Below are 20,238 nucleotides of genomic sequence, written 5' to 3'. Positions count from 1 at the left end.
TTGTTTCCCGTTGCTATGGTTACTACTATTTTAGAGACGATACGCCCATAGACATCTATGGATACGCCAGCTAGTGCATTCATTGAGAACGGTAAACAGACAATTTGACGGAACTACTTGTCCAGGTGTCCGTATATCAGGAGTTAATGCACACCCTGCATCCAATCAGAATCGAGTATTCCCGCAGACCGTGGTATAATAATAATTATTATTATTTTTGTAGCTTTAAATACAGCCCCTTGGTAAATTGAATTACTAACTGTACATTAAAAAGTATTTCTGCTCAATCTAAAAGGTTTAACAACTGCTCTCTCCTCCTCGGCTGAATGTTTGTATACAGCGCGCAGGCTGGATAGACACAGGCTTGATGCGCTCCTTTTTCGTGGAGAACCAGCGCCTTGAATATTATGTACTACAGCGTTTCTACAGCTCGATGTGTTTTCGCAATGAGTCCGTCTTTACGGAGATATTCCTGAAACGCATCAAAGGAAAACAGTGGGGAAAAGATCGTTTTCGCCCGTTTGGACGGGGCCTAATGTCCCATGTCCTAGTCATGTTGACCTAAGGACTTCTTTGTTTTAAAAGTTGCTTTGGAAAGAGGTGGTTTTTGCTTTGGTGTTGACCCTCATTAGGATTTTGTATGTGCCGTGGGTAAAGTTATTCTTTTTATCTTCACTCACTGATCTATATTATTATAATTTGTATGGTTCTTCCAGTGTCCTATGAGCCCATAGGGGCTGGGTACCTGCAAGACTAATCAGCACAATAATAGAATGCACTAACCCTATGCTTCAATAGGCTGGCCAATGGTGTATAAACCTCATTTTCGTGTGTGTGCGTGTGCGTGTGCGTGTGTGTGTGTGTGTGTGTGTGTGTGTGTGTGTCTGAAAGGTATAAGAAGTATGTTCTCCTGGACCCGTTGGCGGGGGCCGTGACGAAGACCCACAACGCCCTGGAGACGGAGAAAGAGGAGAAGCCGTTTGACGCTCCGCTGTCCATCACCAAGAGAGAGCAGCTGGAGAGACAGGTACTCCGCTGTCCATCACCAAGAGAGAGCAGCTGGAGAGACAGGTACTCCGCTCTCCATCACCAAGAGAGAGCAGCTGGAGAGACAGGTACTCCGCTCTCCATCACCAAGTGAGAGCAGCTGGAGAGACAGGTACTCCGCTCTCCATCACCAAGAGAGAGCAGCTGGAGAGACAGGTACTCCGCTCTCCATCACCAAGAGAGAGCAGCTGGAGAGACAGGTACTCCGCTCTCCATCACCAAGAGAGAGCAGCTGGAGAGACAGGTGCTCCGGTGGTCTGGGATCATTCCAGATATTTATTGCTCAATGACGTTACCGTAAATGGAATAGGTGGCTGCCTTCCACCAAGAAGCTCAAGGAAAGAGGGGACTGCCCAATGGGAACTGACAAAACGCTGACAAACACCAGCAGCCTTGTTCCCTCACTCCTTAATCCTTATAAAGGGAACACTATATAGTACACAATGTTGGGAACAGGTAAGGCAGGAAATAGGGGGAATTCAGACACTTATTAGTAATTCTGCACCAAAAATCGATGGGTAGAATTTGCATGTAGTGTTTCAATAAACAAGCCGGCACATGTGTATTGAGTGGTACAATATACTATCTCAGTGGGGAGGGGTGACTTTCAACAAATAGGCATGCTGCCACTTGCCCATACCCCCTCACTCACCCCCCCCCCCCCCTCATTTCTAATCAAGTGTTACTGGTGCTTGAAAGTGAGGTATCCTTGCAAATGTGTAATTTAGCTGAGTCACTAGGGGGCATTGTTGCGCTGTATCACGTGATGAGAAGCTGAGATGAATACAGCTTTTCTCCCAAGACACACTCAAAGCTTTGAGTCCGTCCTCCCCTCATCAAAGCGCCAGACTACATAATTAAATTGAAGCACCGTATTTCCGAAGGGAAAACCATCGCTAAATGTTTCTGCTACCATTTTCCCTGAATTAGGATCTCCTTGCATTCAGATGAACCAAATCCAAAGCTTGAAGTTTTAATCTAATTATATTAATTGATAATAATAATTATTCCTATAGAGCGGCAAGAGTCACAAGGGCTTTAAACGAGATGATTGACACCGTTACCCTCGGGCTAGCTGTTCCTGATTCGGTGTTGATTTGAATACCCCAATGTGGGACCGTACCTCTAACTGCACCTAATGTCCTGTTCATCCCTGTCTCCCGGTCTCCTTCCAGCAAGCTTTTTCCCAGTTTTCCCAAATAACTTGTGACGGTCCGTGACCTTTGATCTCCCGCCAGACGGCAGAGAGCTACTTCTACGTTCCGGATCTGGGCCAGGTGCCGGAGATCGACGTGCCGTCCTACCTGCCCGACCTGCCCGGCATCGCGGACGACCTGTCGTACAGCGCCGACCTGGGGCCGGGGATCGCCCCCTCCGGCCCCACACACAACATCCCCGACCTGCCCTCCTTCTCCGGGGACCTGGGCACCGTCCAGCCTGGTACACACACACACACACACACACACACACACACACACACACACACACACACACACACACACACACACACACAGATCCCGTTGGGGCCTCATGCAGATTCCTCTTCCCTTTCAGGAGCTCCGTTCCAGGCTGTGGTTCCCCCCCCTCCGCCCCCTCCTCCCCCGCCCCCTCCCTCCTCTGCTCCCGCCCCCCCGACCCTGCCCGGGGTAGCCCTCCTCCCTCCCCCTCCGCCTCCCCCCCCTCCCCCTCCCCCCGCACCACTCACGGGCGCCAGCGCCGCGACGCAGCCTGCACCGCGCTCAGGTAACGACACTCACACACACACACACACACACACACACACACACACACACACACACACACACACACACACACACACACACACACACACACACACACACACACACACACACACACACACACACACACACACACACAAACACAGGCTCTGTGTGCAGTATCCAGACACACGGAAGCAAAAAACATAAACAAAGATAACGAATTAAAAGATTACAAGCCGATGATGGCTGAAAAAGAAGCTAACATTGTATTTGTCAACTCAAACAAATCGCTGCCCTCCCCCCCCCCCCCCCTCTCTCTCCACAGGGCCGGTGGCGCCCAGCGGGGGGGCGCAGCCGTCCAGCGGGCGCGCCAACCTGCTGGAGTCCATCCGCAACGCCGGCGGCATCGGCAAAGCCGCACTGCGCGACGTCAAAGACCGCAAGATGGAGAAGAGGAAGCAGAAGGAGCAGGAGCAAGGTGAGGGGCGCCGCGCCGACCGGACCGCTGCAGGAACGCCGTCTGCTTCCGTTAAGGGTCCCGTGGCACGCCCCCAGGTGGGGCATGGTTAGCCTGAGGCCCCGTCCACACGGAGCCGAAACGGGCGGAAACGGTTTCGGTTTCGTTTTATGCATTTCAGGAATATCTCCGTAAAGACGGATTAATTGCGAAACCGCATCGAGCCGGGGAAAAACGCTGTAGTACATATTCAAGGCGCCGGTTCTCCACGGAAAAAAGTGGAGCGCATCGAGCCTGCGTGCTTACAGCCTGTGCGCTGTATGCAAACATTAAGTCACGAGGAGATTCAACCTTTTAAATTGAGCAGAAATACTTTTTAATGTATCAAGGGGCTTTATTCAAAGCTGCAAAAAGAATACAAATAAAATAATGAATAAAAAAATTCAAGGCAACTCTGACGTCGCCCAGCTGGTTGGGGTGCAATGACGTCATCGTTTGCGTTTCAGGCGTCCCCACGAATCCTAACACGAAACCGCATAGGTCCGGATAGATTTGAAACCACCCTCGGACATGGTTTCAGAAATTTGCGGTTTCGGACTTAAGACTTACGAGTTATGCGCTTTCACCAAAAAATCTGCTCTGTGTGGACGGGGCCTTACAAGCGTTTTGAAAATTGGTCCCCTTATGACATCACAGGTGGGCGTGTCCACCTAGATCTGTGCTGGATAGATCAGTCTACCAGCCTACCCAGTGGACTGCAGCAAACGACGCTCATCTACCCGTCACACATCTAGGTGGACACGCCCACGTGTGATGTCATAAGGGGCAGATTTTCCAAACGGCTTGTGACGGCTAATCACACTCACACCTGGTGGCATGCCATGGGACCTTTAATGTCGTCTAGCGTGCCACGCCTCCTTTTGCACCGCGCCAAAAAATAGCGGGCGCCGCAAACCGAACGACAACGCTAACGGCAGCCCCGGGCGCACTCTCCCGTGGAAAACGGCGTGCGATGTTGTGATGTCATCGGGCTAGGCCCCGCCACGGCCCCGTGGCCTTTGTTCTCCAAATGGCAGCTTCATTAAGGAGCTGGTCGGGCGGCAGTCTGGGTTTTTACCGTCTGACCTTCTACTGACAGTGTACTCTTTCCATTACCTTCGGCTGGCTTATTTATTCCTTTTCTGAGTGCGGGGAGTCAGCCAGGGGCCGGCTACAGGCGGGCTGTGATTATGCAGCCCGCTACACTAGGAGGTCAGGAGGAGACTGACAATCCCTACTCTGTGTGTGTGTGCGTGCGTGCGTGCGTGTGTGTGTGTGACTCAGTAGGAGCAGCAGCCGGTGGAGGAGACTTCATGTCTGATCTCTTCAACAAGCTGTCCATGCGCAGGAAAGGTGAGCGTCTCCTTGGGGTAATAAACCGGCCAGTAAGAACGGTGTGTGTTTGTGTGTGTGTGGACCAGCTGTGAAGAAGAAACACATTCTCCCCCCCCCCCCACAGGTATATCCGGTAAGGGTCCGGCCGGCGGAGAGGCGGTCAATTCATCGCTCGGCACCGGCGGGGCATTCGCTCGAATGTCTGATGTCATACCCCCACTTCCCGCCCCTCAGCCAATCCAAGAGGACGATGAGGACTGGGAGGCGTAGCCGTGATGGACAGCGTCCACCAGCCAATCCCAGAGGAGGATGAGGGCTGGGAGGCGTAGCCGTGATGGACAGCGTCCACCAGCCAATCCCAGAGGAGGATGAGGACTGGGAGGCGTAGCCGTGAGGGACAGCGTCCTATCAGCGTTCACTGACTGACTAGCTCCCGGTGTAACGGACAAGAGATCCGCCGGTAGATGTAGATAGAGTTGTGGTCTCGGGGGGAGTAGAGATTAATGACCTGCCTTTTCGTTCTGATGCCTATTTCGGTGTACATTGTTGTGATGGTGAACGGTGAAACTTAACAGTGCTATGTTACATCCCATGGCAATGGAAACACAGTCACGGATGAGTGACGGTGTAATGGAGATAATTGTATAAAAAGTGGTATATTTCCATAAAAGAGATTTATTGATATGCAGTAAAACACATTTTCCATTGAATAAAGTGATTTTAAATATTTTTTGTAATGAAGTAATTTTTGATATTAGACATATATATTTCATATTCATCTTTATACAGTTTTGCATAAAATAACATACCTGCCCCATTAAATACACTAGTAGCCGTTAACATCAACTCATGGGCACGAAAACATGAACTTAATTAAATTAGAAGATTATAAAAAGATAGAACAACAAAAGCATACAATAACAATACACCTACAGAACGATATATCGCCGTCTGAGGGCTGACTTGAGTCCAAAACTACACAGCCTGCTGTTTCTTCTTTTCCACGAAGAACTAAAGGAGCAAAGGAAGAACACAAATGAGCAGACGGCTTGGTTTAGGTGTCAGAACAGCCCTTCTGAACAGGGATCAGAATAATGGTGTGTTCCAGATGCCTCGGACACCAGCCTTCCTAGTTGCGTGTGGGGAAATCTCCCAGCTTTCTTGCGGCATTTTCCCAGAGGCACGCCCCCTTTTGGTCGGTAGGTCAGTGATGACGCTCTCAACAAAAATGCCTGCGCCTGTAAGATTTATTTTCTGTGTATTTGTACCACGTTGGTCATTTTAATGTTGATTTTAAAGGCTCTTACACACTTGACTACTTTATTCCGGTCACCAATTTATGCATTGCACGGTCTTGCTGTGTGTGCAATACAATGTAAAGTTGTGTTTGATTTTGAGCTGGTTTGCTAAAGAGGCTAATGTAGCTAACAATAAACAACGACTAGCCAATTTCATGACACAATCACAAAGACGAATGGGAATGCTATAAGAGCTCCGAGACTGGAAAAAAACACGTCACAGGTGCAACTCGGAAGGCTGGCGTCCGAAGAGTCGGGATCACCCCATAAGATCAACGAGGGCGTTGGTCGCTCACCTTCCGCAGGGCAGCGAACGCCGTCCCGAAGGAGGCGTGCACCTGCGTCCGGCTCCGGATCCACTCGGGGAGTTTGGCGACGGTGGCGGGCCGAGAGTATCTCCTGTCGCAGAGCACGATGGACGAGTAGTCGCCACGGTGACGGATCGCTCGTCCTTTAAAGAGACAGATCGGAGGGGAAACACGTCAGCGCCACCTACTGCCGGCCTGGGACCACGGCGATGGTTCTGGTGGAGACGTGGTGCTCACCGATGGACTGGTTGACGGCCCTCATGCAGAGGTTCTCTATCAGGGCCTGGCCCGGGCTCCGGCCCGCCGCGTGGGGCTGATAGGGGGACGGGGATTCAGATTCAGAAAGCGTAATCGTCGGTCGTAACAGTAAATCATCTTTGACGTGGCTCGACAAACAAACCGGACAATGTGCTGATAGGCAGTCGTACAACATTGATTTCTGAGAGCACACATAGTGTGTGTAGATCTTAAAACAAGTATAAATATTAAAAACTGTAAAAATAAACAAGATAAAAGCTGTGGATATGTGTAAAGTGACGTCAGGGTTAATTTGTCCATTATCCATTGTTTATTTAAGCTGTTTACGGCCATGGGTATGACTGAGTGGACAGACACACATGGAACCACTGAGGGTCGTCAGCTCTACAGGGCAACACGTCTTTATGTGCCACAATGGAACCACCAAATCCTGATCTAATATTCACACATGGTGTATGCATCTCCAGGGCCAAGGTTTTCAAAACTAATCCACTGGGATTTTGGGTCACGGATTGGAACAAATCTTGGAAAAGGGTTTTTCAAAGAAGAGGGATTCCGAAATATGATCAGATCATGTAATCCGATTTTACTTTTGATCTGGATCAAACCTGCCCTTTGGGTTTTTCAAAACTTTGAACTCGGTTTGGGATCTATTTGATCCAAAAAACAGGATTATCCTGATCCCATCGGAAGAGTGGATTCAGTTGGTTATCCTGAAATTTGGCATAAACTAAGATGGATCAGGTGATCCTGGAGAGCAAAACATGGGATTCTCAAATCCGGATCAATTTGATCCAGATGAAATTGTTTTAAAAACTGGGCCCAGACAATTGAGACTTCAGACGAAGGGGGGGGGGGGGGGTCTACCAGATGCTTGTCCAGGTAAGCCATCTTCTCCTGAAGCTCTGGAGACTTGATGTTGGGATACGGCATTCCCACCATCACCACACACCTGTCAGGACACGGAGAACAGCAGCACAGTCCAGCTGTTACTGTACACACAAACACACACACACACACACACACACACACACACACACACACACACACACACACACACACACACACACACACACACACCTACCTGCCCAGGTCATCAGAGAAGTTGATGCCCTCGCTCATCTTCCCTCCGACGACGGAGAACAGCAGCGCTCCCGTGAGTGCCCCACCGTCCGCGGCGCAGCGCTACACACACACACACACACACACACACACACACACACACACACACACACACACACACACACACACACACACACACACACACACACACACACACACGAAAAAGGTGAGGCGGGTAAGGACCTCTGACATTACATCTAAAATATAAAAGGACAATATACAGGAGGGTGGAAGAGAGAGAGACACAGAGATATAAAGAGAGGGACAGAGAGGGGGGTGAAAGAGAGAGTGTGTGTGTGTGTGTGTGTGTGTGTGTGTGTGTGTGTGTGTGTGTGTGTGTGTGTGTGTGTGTGTGTGTGTGTGTGTGTGTGTGTGTGTGTGTGTGTGTACCTGAATGCAGCGGGAGAATTCCCCCAGAACTTGCTCCACCTGGTTTGCCTTCTTGGGCTCCTGGAAAATCTGAAAAGAGATGGTTTTTATTGTTTCTTAAATCGGTACAATTGGCAACACTCATAGCACACAAGCCCCGTCAATGTGCTGCAATTCAATTTTATTTTGCAAATGAAAATGATGCACCCAAAATGAATTATTTTCCTATCTATCCAGACAAAAAGCTATTATGGGTTTGAAAGCACATTTCCAACGCCTCCTCTGTGACCAAACATCATAAATTGTACTCGAATAAACATATCAGCATACCCCTGCCTACAGCCTCACAGACCTCAGAATAGACAAATCCCTGCGCAGGTCATTCGGTCTTCTGGGCCAAAGGACGTGCACGACAGAGCCCATCATTCCACACACCTTCTTCTTGGCAGCCAGACGTGCCAGGGCTCCGCTGGAGTCCCAGTGGGCGAGCGTCCTCCGGGAGTACTCATACGAGGGGAAGAAGCAGACCACGCCACCTGGAACCACGGTGCACAGGTTGAAGAGCACCCGGCCTGTCTCGTCCATCTGTCGACAGGCCACAAGCAAAGAGCTTTCATTTGGGAGGAGAAGAAGAGACGCATTTGGGAGCAACTATGCAGACTTTCTTTTTCAAATTGTCAACAATAATGTCAGGGTTTAGTGGGGTTACGGTCCGGGTTTGGTGGGTTTAGGGTCAGGGTTTGGTGGGGTTACCGTCAGGGTTTAGTGGGGTTACGGTCCGGGTTTGGTGGGTTTAGGGTCAGGGTTTGGTGAGGTTACCTTCAGGGTTTGGTGGGGTTACCTTCAGGGTTTGGTCAGGTTACCGTCAGGGTTTGGTGAGGTTACCGTCAGGGTTTGGTGAGGTTAGGGTTTGGTGAGGTTACCTTCAGGGTTTGGTCAGGTTACTGTCAGGGTTTGGTGAGGTTACCTTCAGGGTTTGGTGAGGGTAGGGTCCAGGTTTAGTGGGGTTAGGGTCAGGGTTTGGTGGTCTTAGGGCTCCGGGTTTAGTGGGGTTACCGTCAGGGTTTAGTGAGGTTACTGTCAGGGTTTGGTGGGTTTAGGGTCAGGGTTTAGTGGGGTAACCTTCAGGGTTTGGTGAGGTTACTGTCAGGATTTGGTGGGTTTAGGGTCAGGGTTTGGTGGGGTTACCTTCAGGGTTTAATGGGGTAACCTTCAGGGTTTGGTGAGGTTACTGTCAGGATTTGGTGGGTTTAGGGTCAGGGTTTGGTGGGGTTACCTTCAGGGTTTAGTGGGGTAACCTTCAGGGTTTGGTGAGGTTACTGTCAGGGTTTGGTGGGGTTAGGGTCAGGGTTTAGTGGGGTTACCTTCAGGGTTTAGTGGGGTAACCTTCAGGGTTTGGTGGGTTTAGGGTCAGGGTTTGGTGGGGTTAGGATCAGGGTTTAGTGAGGTTACCGTCATGGTTTAGTGGGGTAACCGTCAGGGTTTGGTGGGGTTAGGGTCTGGGTTTGGTGAGGTTAGTCAGGGTTTGGTGAGGTTACTGTCAGGGTTTGGTGGGGTTAGGCTCTAGTATTCTAGCTGCGGCGGTGCGTTCTGAGCGCTGTGTGAGCGTTACCATGCGGGGGGTGTCTCTGTTCTGGAAGGTGAACTCCAGCTCCTGTCCCGATGGCCCGCTGCTCATCACCAGAGGCAGGATGTTCCCGGGGGGGATGACGTGGCCTGCAGGCCGAAGGAGACAACAGAGCAGGACACATTACGGACACGGAGGACCGGACTCCACTGGTCTCTCAAAATAATACCTGATTGATTGACACTGCCGGGTACGCACATCAACCGAGGAAGGATCAATACCTATACACTCTCCTAAGGTTTATTCCTCCCCTGATATCCTGTCTTTTTCACATTCATTCCATCTAAGTATTGATTGATTGACACAACCTTCCGAGTACACCCATCAACCGCTGAAGCATCGATACACATGCACCCTCCTAGATTTATTCCCGGCTCCAATATCCTGCTCTGGTTTGCACCCTGTCACAGAACAGAAGCACGATAATTAAACTCCGACGCCGACTCCTCTGCACACATACATAAAACATAAACGAAGACAAATGTAGAACCTAAAAGAAGGCGATGTCTCGGCCTGAGATGAGAGGGTGCTCACCGCAGGAGAACTCTGTGATGCGCTCCGGCGCCACCCCCGCAGAGAACAGCAGCTCCTGCTTGAAGTCAGACACCTGCCAGCCGTCCCGAAGGGGGGAGAGGGGGAGAAGGAACGCCGATCATTGACTGACAGTGATGTTTAGGGAGGAAGAGGAGGAGGAGGAGGAGGAAGAAGGGACAATGCTCATTGACTGAGACAGTGTTATTTAGGGAGGAAGAGGAGGAGGAGGAGGAGGAGGAGGAGGAGGAGGAGGAGGAGGAGGAGGAGGGGGGACCTTACGGGCTGCATGGTTCCTCCAGCTATGATGACAGCGCGACACTCTGTTAGCACCTGGGCGAAGTGGACCGCTGGATTCAGAAGCAGGAACTTGACCGAGCTCTCCGACAGCGTTCCTGGACATGCCAAGAAACAATTATAGAAAACATTTAAACAAATGCGTGAAAAATATACCTTGGGAGGATGGATTTAACTTAACACCTCATTTTGTTAATTGGCCTACTCATTTTAAGTATGCACAGATTCACAATCACAATCACCTTTATACCATTCTGCATGCATTTCACTTTTTCATTTGTCAGGGTTTTTGGTACTTCATCACCAACTCTCAGGTTTTACTTGCGCCTCCACATACGATCTTAGCCTCAGTATTACAGTGATGAGCCGACTGAACCAACCCCCCACATGGGCACCTTGTCTGTGGACCACCACCCTTCCATCCTTGTTGCTGTTGGTGAGAGCCATGAGGAAGCCCTCCACCTGCATCATGGGAGAGGTGGCCAGCACACGCTCTGCCTCTGCTGGACCCTGCTGGTCGCCCGTGGGTACTGCAGCAACAAATACCACATGCATTATTTTTCACAGAGCTACATGCCCTTGGCTCTGACAACTGTGATAACTGCTACAAAACAAAAACATAACACTTATTCAAAATGTCAAGGTAAAGACAAGGACAATACTTAGGGTTAAGTGACTAACCCTTGACCTTGGGTGTCTTGAAAGGCGCCTCTAAATGAAATGTATTATTATTATTATTAAAAAGGTAGAGCGAATTAAATTAGCCAAAAAGCCTATTACCTCCTTTTCACGCATAATAATAATAGAAAATGTTATGAAGGCTACAGTCAGTTCCCTGTAGTGAATCGAAATGAGGTTATTTCAAAATCATGAAGTGACAAAATCACTTCATGCTTCTTATTAAAAAAACGGAACTAAATTCTGTGATGTGGCCTAGCCCGGTCCTACCAGACTCTCGTTCTTCATTCCATTTGCTCACAGAGAGTCTGGCCACTCTCCATTGACAAACGTTAACTCACTTGAATGCGGGTGTCTGTCGCAGTTTAAAACTATTGCATCGGCCCGGTGCCACTCAGGATCTGCCTTAACCAATCGCTAACGTTTGACTACCACTCTAAACTAGCGCACGACCTCAACGTCGTTGTTCTCAGCCACTCCCTCGGTTTGCTGATTGGACAGCCTAAAAATTGGCCGCAGAAATCCGGCGAATATACCACAGATCCAGACCTAGTACTGAAGGGAAATGAACATTTTAGCGGAAGTACGTAGGCGGGCGGAGCCAGGCTAAGCCTGCCCTAGACTAGACACTGATGTACTACCACACTGACCCGATGTGGTTCAGCCTGCCCTAGACTAGATACTGATGTACTACCACACTGACCCGATGTGGTTCAGCCTGCCCTAGACCAGATACTGATGTACTACCACACTGACCCGATGTGGTTCAGCCTGCCCTAGACTAGATACTGATGTACTACCACACTGACCCGATGTGGGTCAGCCTGCCCTAGAGTAGATACTGATGTACTACCACACTGACCCGATGTGGTTCAGCCTGCCCTAGACTAGATACTGATGTACTACCACACTGACCCGATGTGGGTCAGCCTGCCCTAGACTAGATACTGATGTACTACCATAGTATCAGGGGTCACCAACCTTTTTGAACCTGAGAGCTACTTCATTAGGTACTGAGTCATACGAAGGGCACCCAGTTTGATACTCTTCCGAAACAATAAATTTGCTCAGTTTTCCTTTAGTTATATATTGTTATTAATGATTAATGATGCTCATCTATATTTGAAGACACTGATCATGTTAATGATTTCTCACAATAATTATCAACAATGACTTAAAAAAGGTGTGAAAGAGTTGTTCCAGGATGAGTTGTGCAATGTCTAGAGCCGGCCTGCGGGCGCCTCATGCAGGGCTAGCGGGCGGCCTGGGGCCCGCGGGCGCTGTGTGGGGGACCCCCGCACCGCACTGACCCGATGGGGCCACGGGGCGCTGTGTGGGTGACCCCCGCACCGCACTGACCCGATGGGGCCACGGGGCGCTGTGTGGGTGACCCCCGCACCGTACTGACCCGATGGGGCCACGGGGCGCTGTGTGGGTGACCCCCGCACCGTACTGACCCGATGGGGCCACGGGGCGCTGTGTGGGTGACCCCCGCACCACACTGACCCGATGGGGCCACGGGGCGCTGTGTGGGTGACCCCCGCACCGCACTGACCCGATGGGGCCACGGGGCGCTGTGTGGGTGACCCCCGCACCGTACTGACCCGATGGGGCCAGGGGGCGCTGTGTGGGTGACCCCCGCACCACACTGACCCGATGGGGCGCCGGGGCGCTGTGTGGGTGACCCCCGCACCGCACTGACCCGATGGGGCGCCGGGGCGCTGTGTGGGTGACCCCCGCACCGCACTGACCCGATGGGGCCACGGGGCGCTGTGTGGGTGACCCCCGCACCGTACTGACCCGATGGGGCCACGGGGCGCTGTGTGGGTGACCCCCGCACCACACTGACCCGATGGGGCCACGGGGCGCTGTGTGGGTGACCCCCGCACTGACCCGATGGGGCCACGCTGTGTGGGTGACCCCCGCACCACACTGACCCGATGGGGCCACGGGGCGCTGTGTGGGTGACCCCCGCACCACACTGACCCGATGGGGCCGGGGGGCCCTGCTGCAGCGCCTGGAGGTAGCGGCTGAGACCCTCGGTGCGGCGGTTCTCCTTGTTTAGGCCGCCGGGCGTCTGGGGGTGGGGCGTCTGGGGGCGGGGCGTCTGGGGGCGGGGCGTCTGGGGGTGGGGCGTCTGGGGGTGGGGCGTCACCCCGGAGCCGGCGTACTTCTCCACGAAGCCACAGAGCTGTGGGAGGACGGGGGCACTCAATAGCAGCCTCTTAGATCACTGTGGTGTGTGTGTGTGTGTGTGTGTGTGTGTGTGTGTGTGTGTGTGTGTGTGTGTGTGTGTGTGTGTGTGTGTGTGTGTGTGTGTGTGTGTGTGTGTGTGTGTGTGTGTGTGTGTGTGTGTGCCAAAAAAAGGAAATGCACACAAGGAGATGCTTTGGACTTACTTTTCTGCAGATCATGCTCTTCTCGAAGTACCTCTGCAACTTTATTGAAAAGAAAATCAAATTTTAGACCCACATAAAGCCCAAGTTGACCTGATATATATGGCCATAATAAACAAGGTATTACTTAATGAATGGAATAAGAGGGTACCTTGAACAGGTTGATGTTGTCTATCTGGGCCTTGAACAGGAAGTCGTTAATGGTCAGCAGTTGCGTTCCTGGTGAGAGGGATCATGTCGTTAGTTACCGGGGAGATATCCAAACCGTGCAGGGGTGTGATTGGCTGAGAGGCCCAGGGGGGAGGCGGCCGGCTCACCTGGCTGGGTGGTCTGGCTCTGGGGGTTCTGACCCACCTTACCTGCAAGGCATCCAGCAAGAAACATTCAGCAAGCGCCATAGCCAAAAAACATCAACAACAACAACAACAACAACAACAAAACGACTCACCTCCGAGCACCTGAACCAGCCCTTCAAGAACAAACAGAATCTGCCTGATGTACATCAGGTTCTTGGCCTTTAATCGGCTCCTGAAATCCATTCAGCAGGTCAAGACTCAGCAGGACATTCACACTGAATAGTACTGCAGTGTGCGCGCGTGTGTGTGTGTGTGTGTGTGTGTGTGTGTGTGTGTGTGTGTGTGTGTGTGTGTGTGTGTGTGTGTGTGTGTGTGTGTGTGTGTGTGTGTGTGTGTGTGTGTGTGTGTGTGTGTGTGTGTCTCACTTATAGCGCTCAGAGTACTGCCTGAGCTGGGAGAAGGCGCGACAAAACTGAAAAAAAAAAAAAAAGGGAAATTAGTTAGTGTAATATTCTAACTTAATGCAAACATGCCAATCATGTGAGAGAGAGAGCGTGTGAGTACCTGGGCCCCTGTGAGCTCTACACTGTGTATACAGGAGAGGGTGTCGCTGAGGTTGTGGGCTTCATCTATGATTAGGATCTGGATTCAACATGCAAATAGAAGGTGGTTTCGGTTGAACAAAAGCCTTACAATAGGACGTACTATAATAATATTAGCCATCAGCCTCACTGGAGCCACTGTTAACATTGGGATGTTATCATAATGATGTAAATAGTGGAAGGGAGTAGGGATTATCCATTTAGATCCATGGTTATTTGTATACGTAAATCCATTAGAAGATACTCTTGTCCCACCTGTCCCTTGAGCTGGATCCCAGAGGCTCTCCTGGTGGCAGCGTGAAGGACCATCTGATAGGGCAGCACCACGAGCTGGCCCCGCCCAGACCGACCACAGAGTGACCCGTGAGAATCACTCCACTCATTCACTTCGTACAATTATTTATTTATTTTACATTTATACAAATATTTTATACTTTTAAGAAACGTTCCTCTTAGACTATATTAAAGAGGACATATCATACCACCAGGTGCGAGTGTGATTAGCCGTTACAAGCAGGTTTGAAAATGTGCCCCTTCTGACATCACAGGTGGGCGTGTCCACCTAGATGTGTGCTGGATAGATCGGTCTACCAGCCTACCCAGTGGACCGTAGCAAACGTTGCTCATCTAACCGTCACACATCTAGATGGACACGCCCGCCAGTGACGTCACAATGCTGCACATTGTGAAAACGGCTTGTAACGGCTAATCACACACTCACACCTGGTGGTATGATATGTCCCCTTTAATGTGAGAGGCGTCAGAGAAATGGGTTACTCAATCTATTGAAAGAAATAAGATAAACACCACGAAGAAAGAAAGAAAAAAAAAAAAGTGTGTCTTAAACTCAGTGCTCCTTCCGCAAATGTAAACCACTTGGACTCCTCGTCCAATCAGGACGTCAACACTGACCACCAATCAGCGAGCCGTGCCGGGGCTCACCTGGGACGGGGGGACGGCGAGGCGCGTGGCGTAGTACGGACAGGCGTGGGTCTTCCGGCCCAGGGTGACAAGCTGCTCGATGTCGCTAACGGCGCCCAGCACCTCGTCGAGGAGGGTCTGCAGCGCCGTGGCGCCCGCGAACGGGCACACGGCCTTGGCCGGACCCCGCTTGCGCTTGGCCCCTTCCTCCTGCGGCGGCTTCTCTGCAGGAGGAAAGTCAATCCAATCAGAAACAGGTGCATCGTTTAAAACAGGTGAACTAGGCCCCCGTCCACACGGATCGGCCTAGCTCAGGAGGTAGAGCAGTTGTCTTGTAACCGAAAGGTTGCTAGTTCGATCCCCAGCTCCTCCTAGCTGAGTGTTGATGTGTCCCTGAGCAAGACACCTCACCCTGACTGCTCCTGACCAGCCGGCTGTCGCCTTGCATGGTTGACTCTGCCGTCGGTGAGTCAATGTGTGTATTAACCCATGTACGTCGCTTTGGATAAAAGTGTCTCCTAAATGCCGTAATTTGAACACATTTCTGGGTGAAAACGCATACGTCTTGTGCGTTTGGGGCGCTTTTCTGAAACCGGGTCCCAGGGTGGATAAGATAAAAACTGACCTATGCGTATTCATGTTAGGATTCGTGTGGACGCCTGAAACGCAAACGATGACGTAGTCGCCCCGCACCAGCTGGGCGACGTCAGAGTTGCGTTGAATATTATAAAAAATGCAGACCCTTGGTAAAATTTTTTACTAACTGTACATTAAAAAGTATTTCTGCTCAATCCAAAAGGTTTAGCAACTGCTCTCTCCTCCTCGTCTGAATGTTTGTACACAGCGCGCAGGCTGGATAGACACAGGCTTGATGCGCTCCTTTTTCGTGGAGAACCAGCGCCTTGAATATTATGTACTACAGCGTTTCTACAGCTCGATGCGTTTTCGCAATGAGTCCGTCTTTACGGAGATATTCCTGAAACGCATCAAAGGAAAACGGTGGGGAGAAGATATTTTTCGCCCGTGTGGACGGGGCCCAAACCCTAATGCGGTCAGAACAAGGTCAAAATTAGACTAAGATGAAACATTCTCATGGTTCCAATTAAATTGAAGAACCACGGTTGAATAGGAAAATGTAACATCTAAGTAACTATTCCTCTGTGTCCCAAGGGACCCTCATAATACCAATGGGTCACCAACTTCCTGTCTTACACCTTAGTAGATAAGAGAAGAAAGGTTCCTGCTGTTCAGCCTAACAATGGATGAATACATTCGAACATAATGAGGTTTCATGAATGCAGACGCGTCTACTATATATGGTAAAGAAGGTGTGAGCGTCTGTATGATCACCTAAGGAGGGTTCCCCCTGAATGCTAAACAAGACTGAATGTTAGAGTTTCAGGGACTGCCGAGCATGCACAGTGCATAACACGATGAGGTGTCTGGGGAACGGCACAGTGTCATTCGGTCTCTCTTCACCATGTTTGTTCTTCTGCATCTCCATGCAGCGGTCGTTGATGCGTTGGAGGCTGCCCAGGCGACGCACATCCTCGTTAATGCAAAGATTCTACAGGAAACAGACCATAATGTTAGCCCTGGATCAAGGAGTCAGACCCCCATAGCCTTAACTGGCACCGGACTGTCAGGCAGAGAATGGCTGCAGTTCTGCATGCCAACACCATGACTGGTGAAGATGATGATGCCCTAGTTATCAGTTACTAGCTACCTAGTTATCTCAACAGTTACTGACCAACCACCTCTTCTGCTGGACTAGCACCATAAGCTAATGGAAATTGTGTAGAATTTCCCATTCGCTAATGAGTTAGATACAGCGTCACTGTGCATTTACTTTGATAGCAGACTAGCCTACGGTCATGGGTGGAATCTAAAACTCATCCAAAACTCTCTGATAACTTCATTTGACACATCCTTAATTCGTGCTTCGTTTTGTCTAGACAACCCTGAATTGAGGGATCCCTCTTCCTGTTCCTTCTCACGGTCTCTTTCCTCTGGGCGGGGGGGGGGGGGGGTTCTTGCACTTAAGCAGGCTTAGTGTTATCATGCAATGTGGACCTGTGTAATTTGGGGCTCTACAAATAAACTTGAATTAACCATGACTTATTCTTATTCATACAATATATTTATTAGTCAACTATGAAAATAATCGTTATCTGCAGCCCTTTTCATCATCATTGGGTTGTATGTATGTCAGTGAGTGAGTGAGTGTGTGTGTGTGGGCATATGTGCATGTGTGGCGTGCATGTGCCTTCCTGTAGGTTCCTTCTGCCATCCTTGCACTCAATAATCAAACCCTCTTGTCAGCAACCAGAAACCCTTTTATTTTTTTATGTGTCTGCATGTACTCAGTCTTGGGTTGTGCATTATATTATTATGCCTAGTGTACGGTCTCTATCTACTGTGTTTGAATGTTGTCTGTGTGAATGGATGTCCTCTCTGAGGACGATAAGACAACACCCTTCTACCGATGCACCACCCTTCTTCTCATGTGTCCGTGTGTGTGCAGGAGTGTTATGCTGTTTACCTGCCGTGAGCCGAGGGTTACGACGCGGAGGTCCTGGCAGAACGCGCTCTTCTGCACCTCGTGCACAAACTGGGCCAGCTGGGAGTGGGTCCGACTGCAGTAGTAAATCTGACAGGCAGCAGAACACGCTCGGGTGTTACACAACATTCATACACAACACAAACACATGACTGGATTCGAGCTCAGTGTGACGCGCACACACACACACACACACACACACACACACACACACACACACACACACACACACACACACACACACACACACACACACACACACACACACACACACACACACACACACACACACACACACACACACACCTTCGTCACATGTTCTTCCACCAAGTCATCATCTTCATCGTCACCACCGCCACAGAATCTGTGTTGGGAATGGGAAAGGGAATTCTTTACATTCTTTCCTTCTTTGCCCTCCCAGCGGTCTGTTGTTAGGGAGTGAGGAGGGAGGGGGCGTGTACGTACTTGCTCTTGGTCTTGGAGTCTTCATCACTCTCGTACTCGGCCACAATGAGCTCCTCTTCCTCCGCGTCTCCCAAAGCCTCCTCTTCCTCGCCGCCTTTACTGAGCTGCAGCAGCTTCAGCGTCTCGTCCTCCTCACTGCTCTGTTCATGGGCACACACACACACACACACACACACACACACACACACACACACACACACACACACACACACACACACACACACACACACACACACACACACACACACACACACACACACACACGGTTTTTGTTGCATGAAAGGTGCATGTGTTCCTAAACATGTGTTTTGTGCACAAATCAACTTATTTGAAATCGCCCTTGTGTTTTTAGAGAATGTTTGGATTTATTATATTTATTTTGTTCGGGTGCACCGAATGTATTCAGGCTCAAATGCAAGTGACTTTGACTCAAATGTAAATTAGTTTGTGTAAATGTGTGTTTTGATACAGAAATTTAACAAATATAACATACAATACACTTACAGGCCAGCAGAATTCTTGACTATCAGTTTCCTAGGATGGCATTAGACAGCAGAGTCGCTTACCTTTCTTTTGAATGCATATTTTAGCTGAGCGTTGTGTCTTATCATTTCTAGCCGTTCCTCGCGCTTCTTCCGTTTAATCTCGTCCTCCTAAATAGTCACAGAACAACAATTCCCCAAATGCTCCCATTAAGCGACAGTTTATCTGATAACACGTCAAACATATTAGACAGATTCAATCAGCTACACCCAACCTCACCTTTATCTTGGAAACGAGTTCACGCTCTGATTTCTTCTGAACAAAGTCAGTGATCCAGTCGGGGTCTGCTGAGGAGTTTTGAGAAGAGGCAGAGGAGGAGGTGGTGGGAGCAGAAAGTACCGCTTCTCCCTCCTGCAGGAGATCAGCTGTCTCCTGTCTCTTCCTTTCTTCAAAGTCCTTTAGCCAAGTAAGGGCTCCACAGATCAGGCTGAGAGATTTGCCCTAAGAGAGAGAGAGAGAGAGAGAGAGAGAGAGAGAGAGAGAGAGAGAGAGAGAGAGAGAGAGAGAGAGAGAGAATGCGTGGTGGCATTGTAATCGGGTTAATGTTGGTTGCTCCTCTTCGTCTATCTAAAACGATATCTCACTTTCATCAGACATAGCGTACCGTTCCCGTGGGACTCTCAAAGATGCCAACTTTGCTGTCCTCCAACGCGCCATACAAAGCTTTCATGAACTGCTCCTGAATGGGGTAGGGCTGGTAAGGAAATGGAAATTCGGGGATCTCGTTGGCCATGCTAGTACCTGTACAACGAGAGGTGTGCTCCTGGATGACACACATAGAAAAGGGTGAGGTCATCTAGCTATTCAAATGGCAGGTCATCACAAGTAAATGGCATCAAAATCTCCTTAGCTTCCAAAACTAGCCAAATTACAACAATAGTGTTGTTTATTACCATACATATATACGGCAAAAAAACATGAAATGCAAGCAGCTAATCTGATCATAGACATAAATCGACCATACAAGTATCGGGTACTAAAAACGAGGTTTATCTATTCATCTAGTGAAGTCCAGAATCATACCGTACCTGTTGTCAAGTTCTCTAAACTATTGACGATAAGGATTATTTGGAAATATACCTCTCCACCTATACATTCACTCGGGTACAATATAGTATATGACAACATGAGTCTTTCAATAAACGCGCCAACATACTCCAAGGGACATAGAATCTGACCAATGGCAAGGGAGGTAATTCATAGGGTGCGCGTTTAATTTTAAGGAGTCGCCCAGTAAGCGGGGCATATTCCTTTGGGACCCATTTGGCCTAAAAAAACTGAACCTATTATACAAAACGCCTGATTAGATGATTAAAATCAATACATTCAAACCATCACGGATGTTCTTTTCATTTAACTATTTCATGC

At 49.8% G+C, this 20,238-nt stretch overlaps 2 protein-coding genes across 2 annotated transcripts in view; one reads left to right on the top strand and one right to left on the bottom strand.

Moving 5' to 3' along the window:
* wash1 (WAS protein family homolog 1) overlaps positions 1–5,344 on the top strand; it is a 9,747-nt gene extending 4,403 nt beyond the window's left edge. Inside the window, exons 6-11 of the mRNA XM_056599022.1 lie at positions 892–1,027; positions 2,286–2,487; positions 2,602–2,790; positions 3,094–3,246; positions 4,549–4,617; positions 4,724–5,344. Coding sequence (XP_056454997.1) covers positions 892–1,027; positions 2,286–2,487; positions 2,602–2,790; positions 3,094–3,246; positions 4,549–4,617; positions 4,724–4,869 — 895 coding nt within the window. The 3' untranslated portion in view covers positions 4,870–5,344. The remainder of the gene's footprint in view (positions 1–891; positions 1,028–2,285; positions 2,488–2,601; positions 2,791–3,093; positions 3,247–4,548; positions 4,618–4,723) is intronic.
* ddx11 (DEAD/H (Asp-Glu-Ala-Asp/His) box helicase 11) lies at positions 5,238–20,020 on the bottom strand. Its single transcript, XM_056599021.1, has 28 exons — positions 19,899–20,020; positions 19,475–19,633; positions 19,090–19,311; positions 18,894–18,980; positions 18,328–18,467; positions 18,169–18,226; positions 17,845–17,952; positions 16,782–16,869; positions 15,324–15,526; positions 14,637–14,711; positions 14,344–14,421; positions 14,205–14,251; positions 13,932–14,011; positions 13,801–13,842; positions 13,635–13,702; positions 13,487–13,525; positions 13,074–13,278; positions 10,805–10,939; positions 10,395–10,507; positions 10,116–10,188; positions 9,567–9,670; positions 8,390–8,539; positions 7,976–8,044; positions 7,548–7,648; positions 7,331–7,415; positions 6,443–6,518; positions 6,194–6,348; positions 5,238–5,610 (listed from the first exon to the last, which is right to left on the bottom strand). The coding sequence occupies exons 2-28, from the start codon at positions 19,601–19,603 to the stop codon at positions 5,575–5,577; spliced, it is 2,766 nt and encodes a 921-aa protein (XP_056454996.1). The 5' UTR covers positions 19,604–19,633; positions 19,899–20,020; the 3' UTR covers positions 5,238–5,574.
* Positions 20,021–20,238: the final 218 nt, after the last annotated feature.

The sequence above is a fragment of the Gadus chalcogrammus genome, chromosome 9 (genome assembly GCF_026213295.1).
Source record: "Gadus chalcogrammus isolate NIFS_2021 chromosome 9, NIFS_Gcha_1.0, whole genome shotgun sequence".
In the NCBI taxonomy this organism is placed as follows: domain Eukaryota; kingdom Metazoa; phylum Chordata; class Actinopteri; order Gadiformes; family Gadidae; genus Gadus; species Gadus chalcogrammus.
Note: the sequence above shows the minus strand (reverse complement) of the source record. Positions and strands in the feature narration are given on the sequence as shown.

Excerpts from the sequence above, each read along its gene's own strand:
- ddx11 (XM_056599021.1), bottom strand. The coding sequence starts at position 19,603 with ATGGCCAACGAGATCCCCGAATTTCCATTTCCTTACCAGCCCTACCCC. Across the intron at positions 18,981-19,089 it reads AACTCGTTTCCAAGATAAAG|GAGGACGAGATTAAACGGAA; the intron begins GTGAGGTTGGGT and ends GTGACTATTTAG. Across the intron at positions 7,416-7,547 it reads TTCTCTGATGACCTGGGCAG|GTGTGTGGTGATGGTGGGAA; the intron begins GTAGGTGTGTGT and ends GTGTCCTGACAG.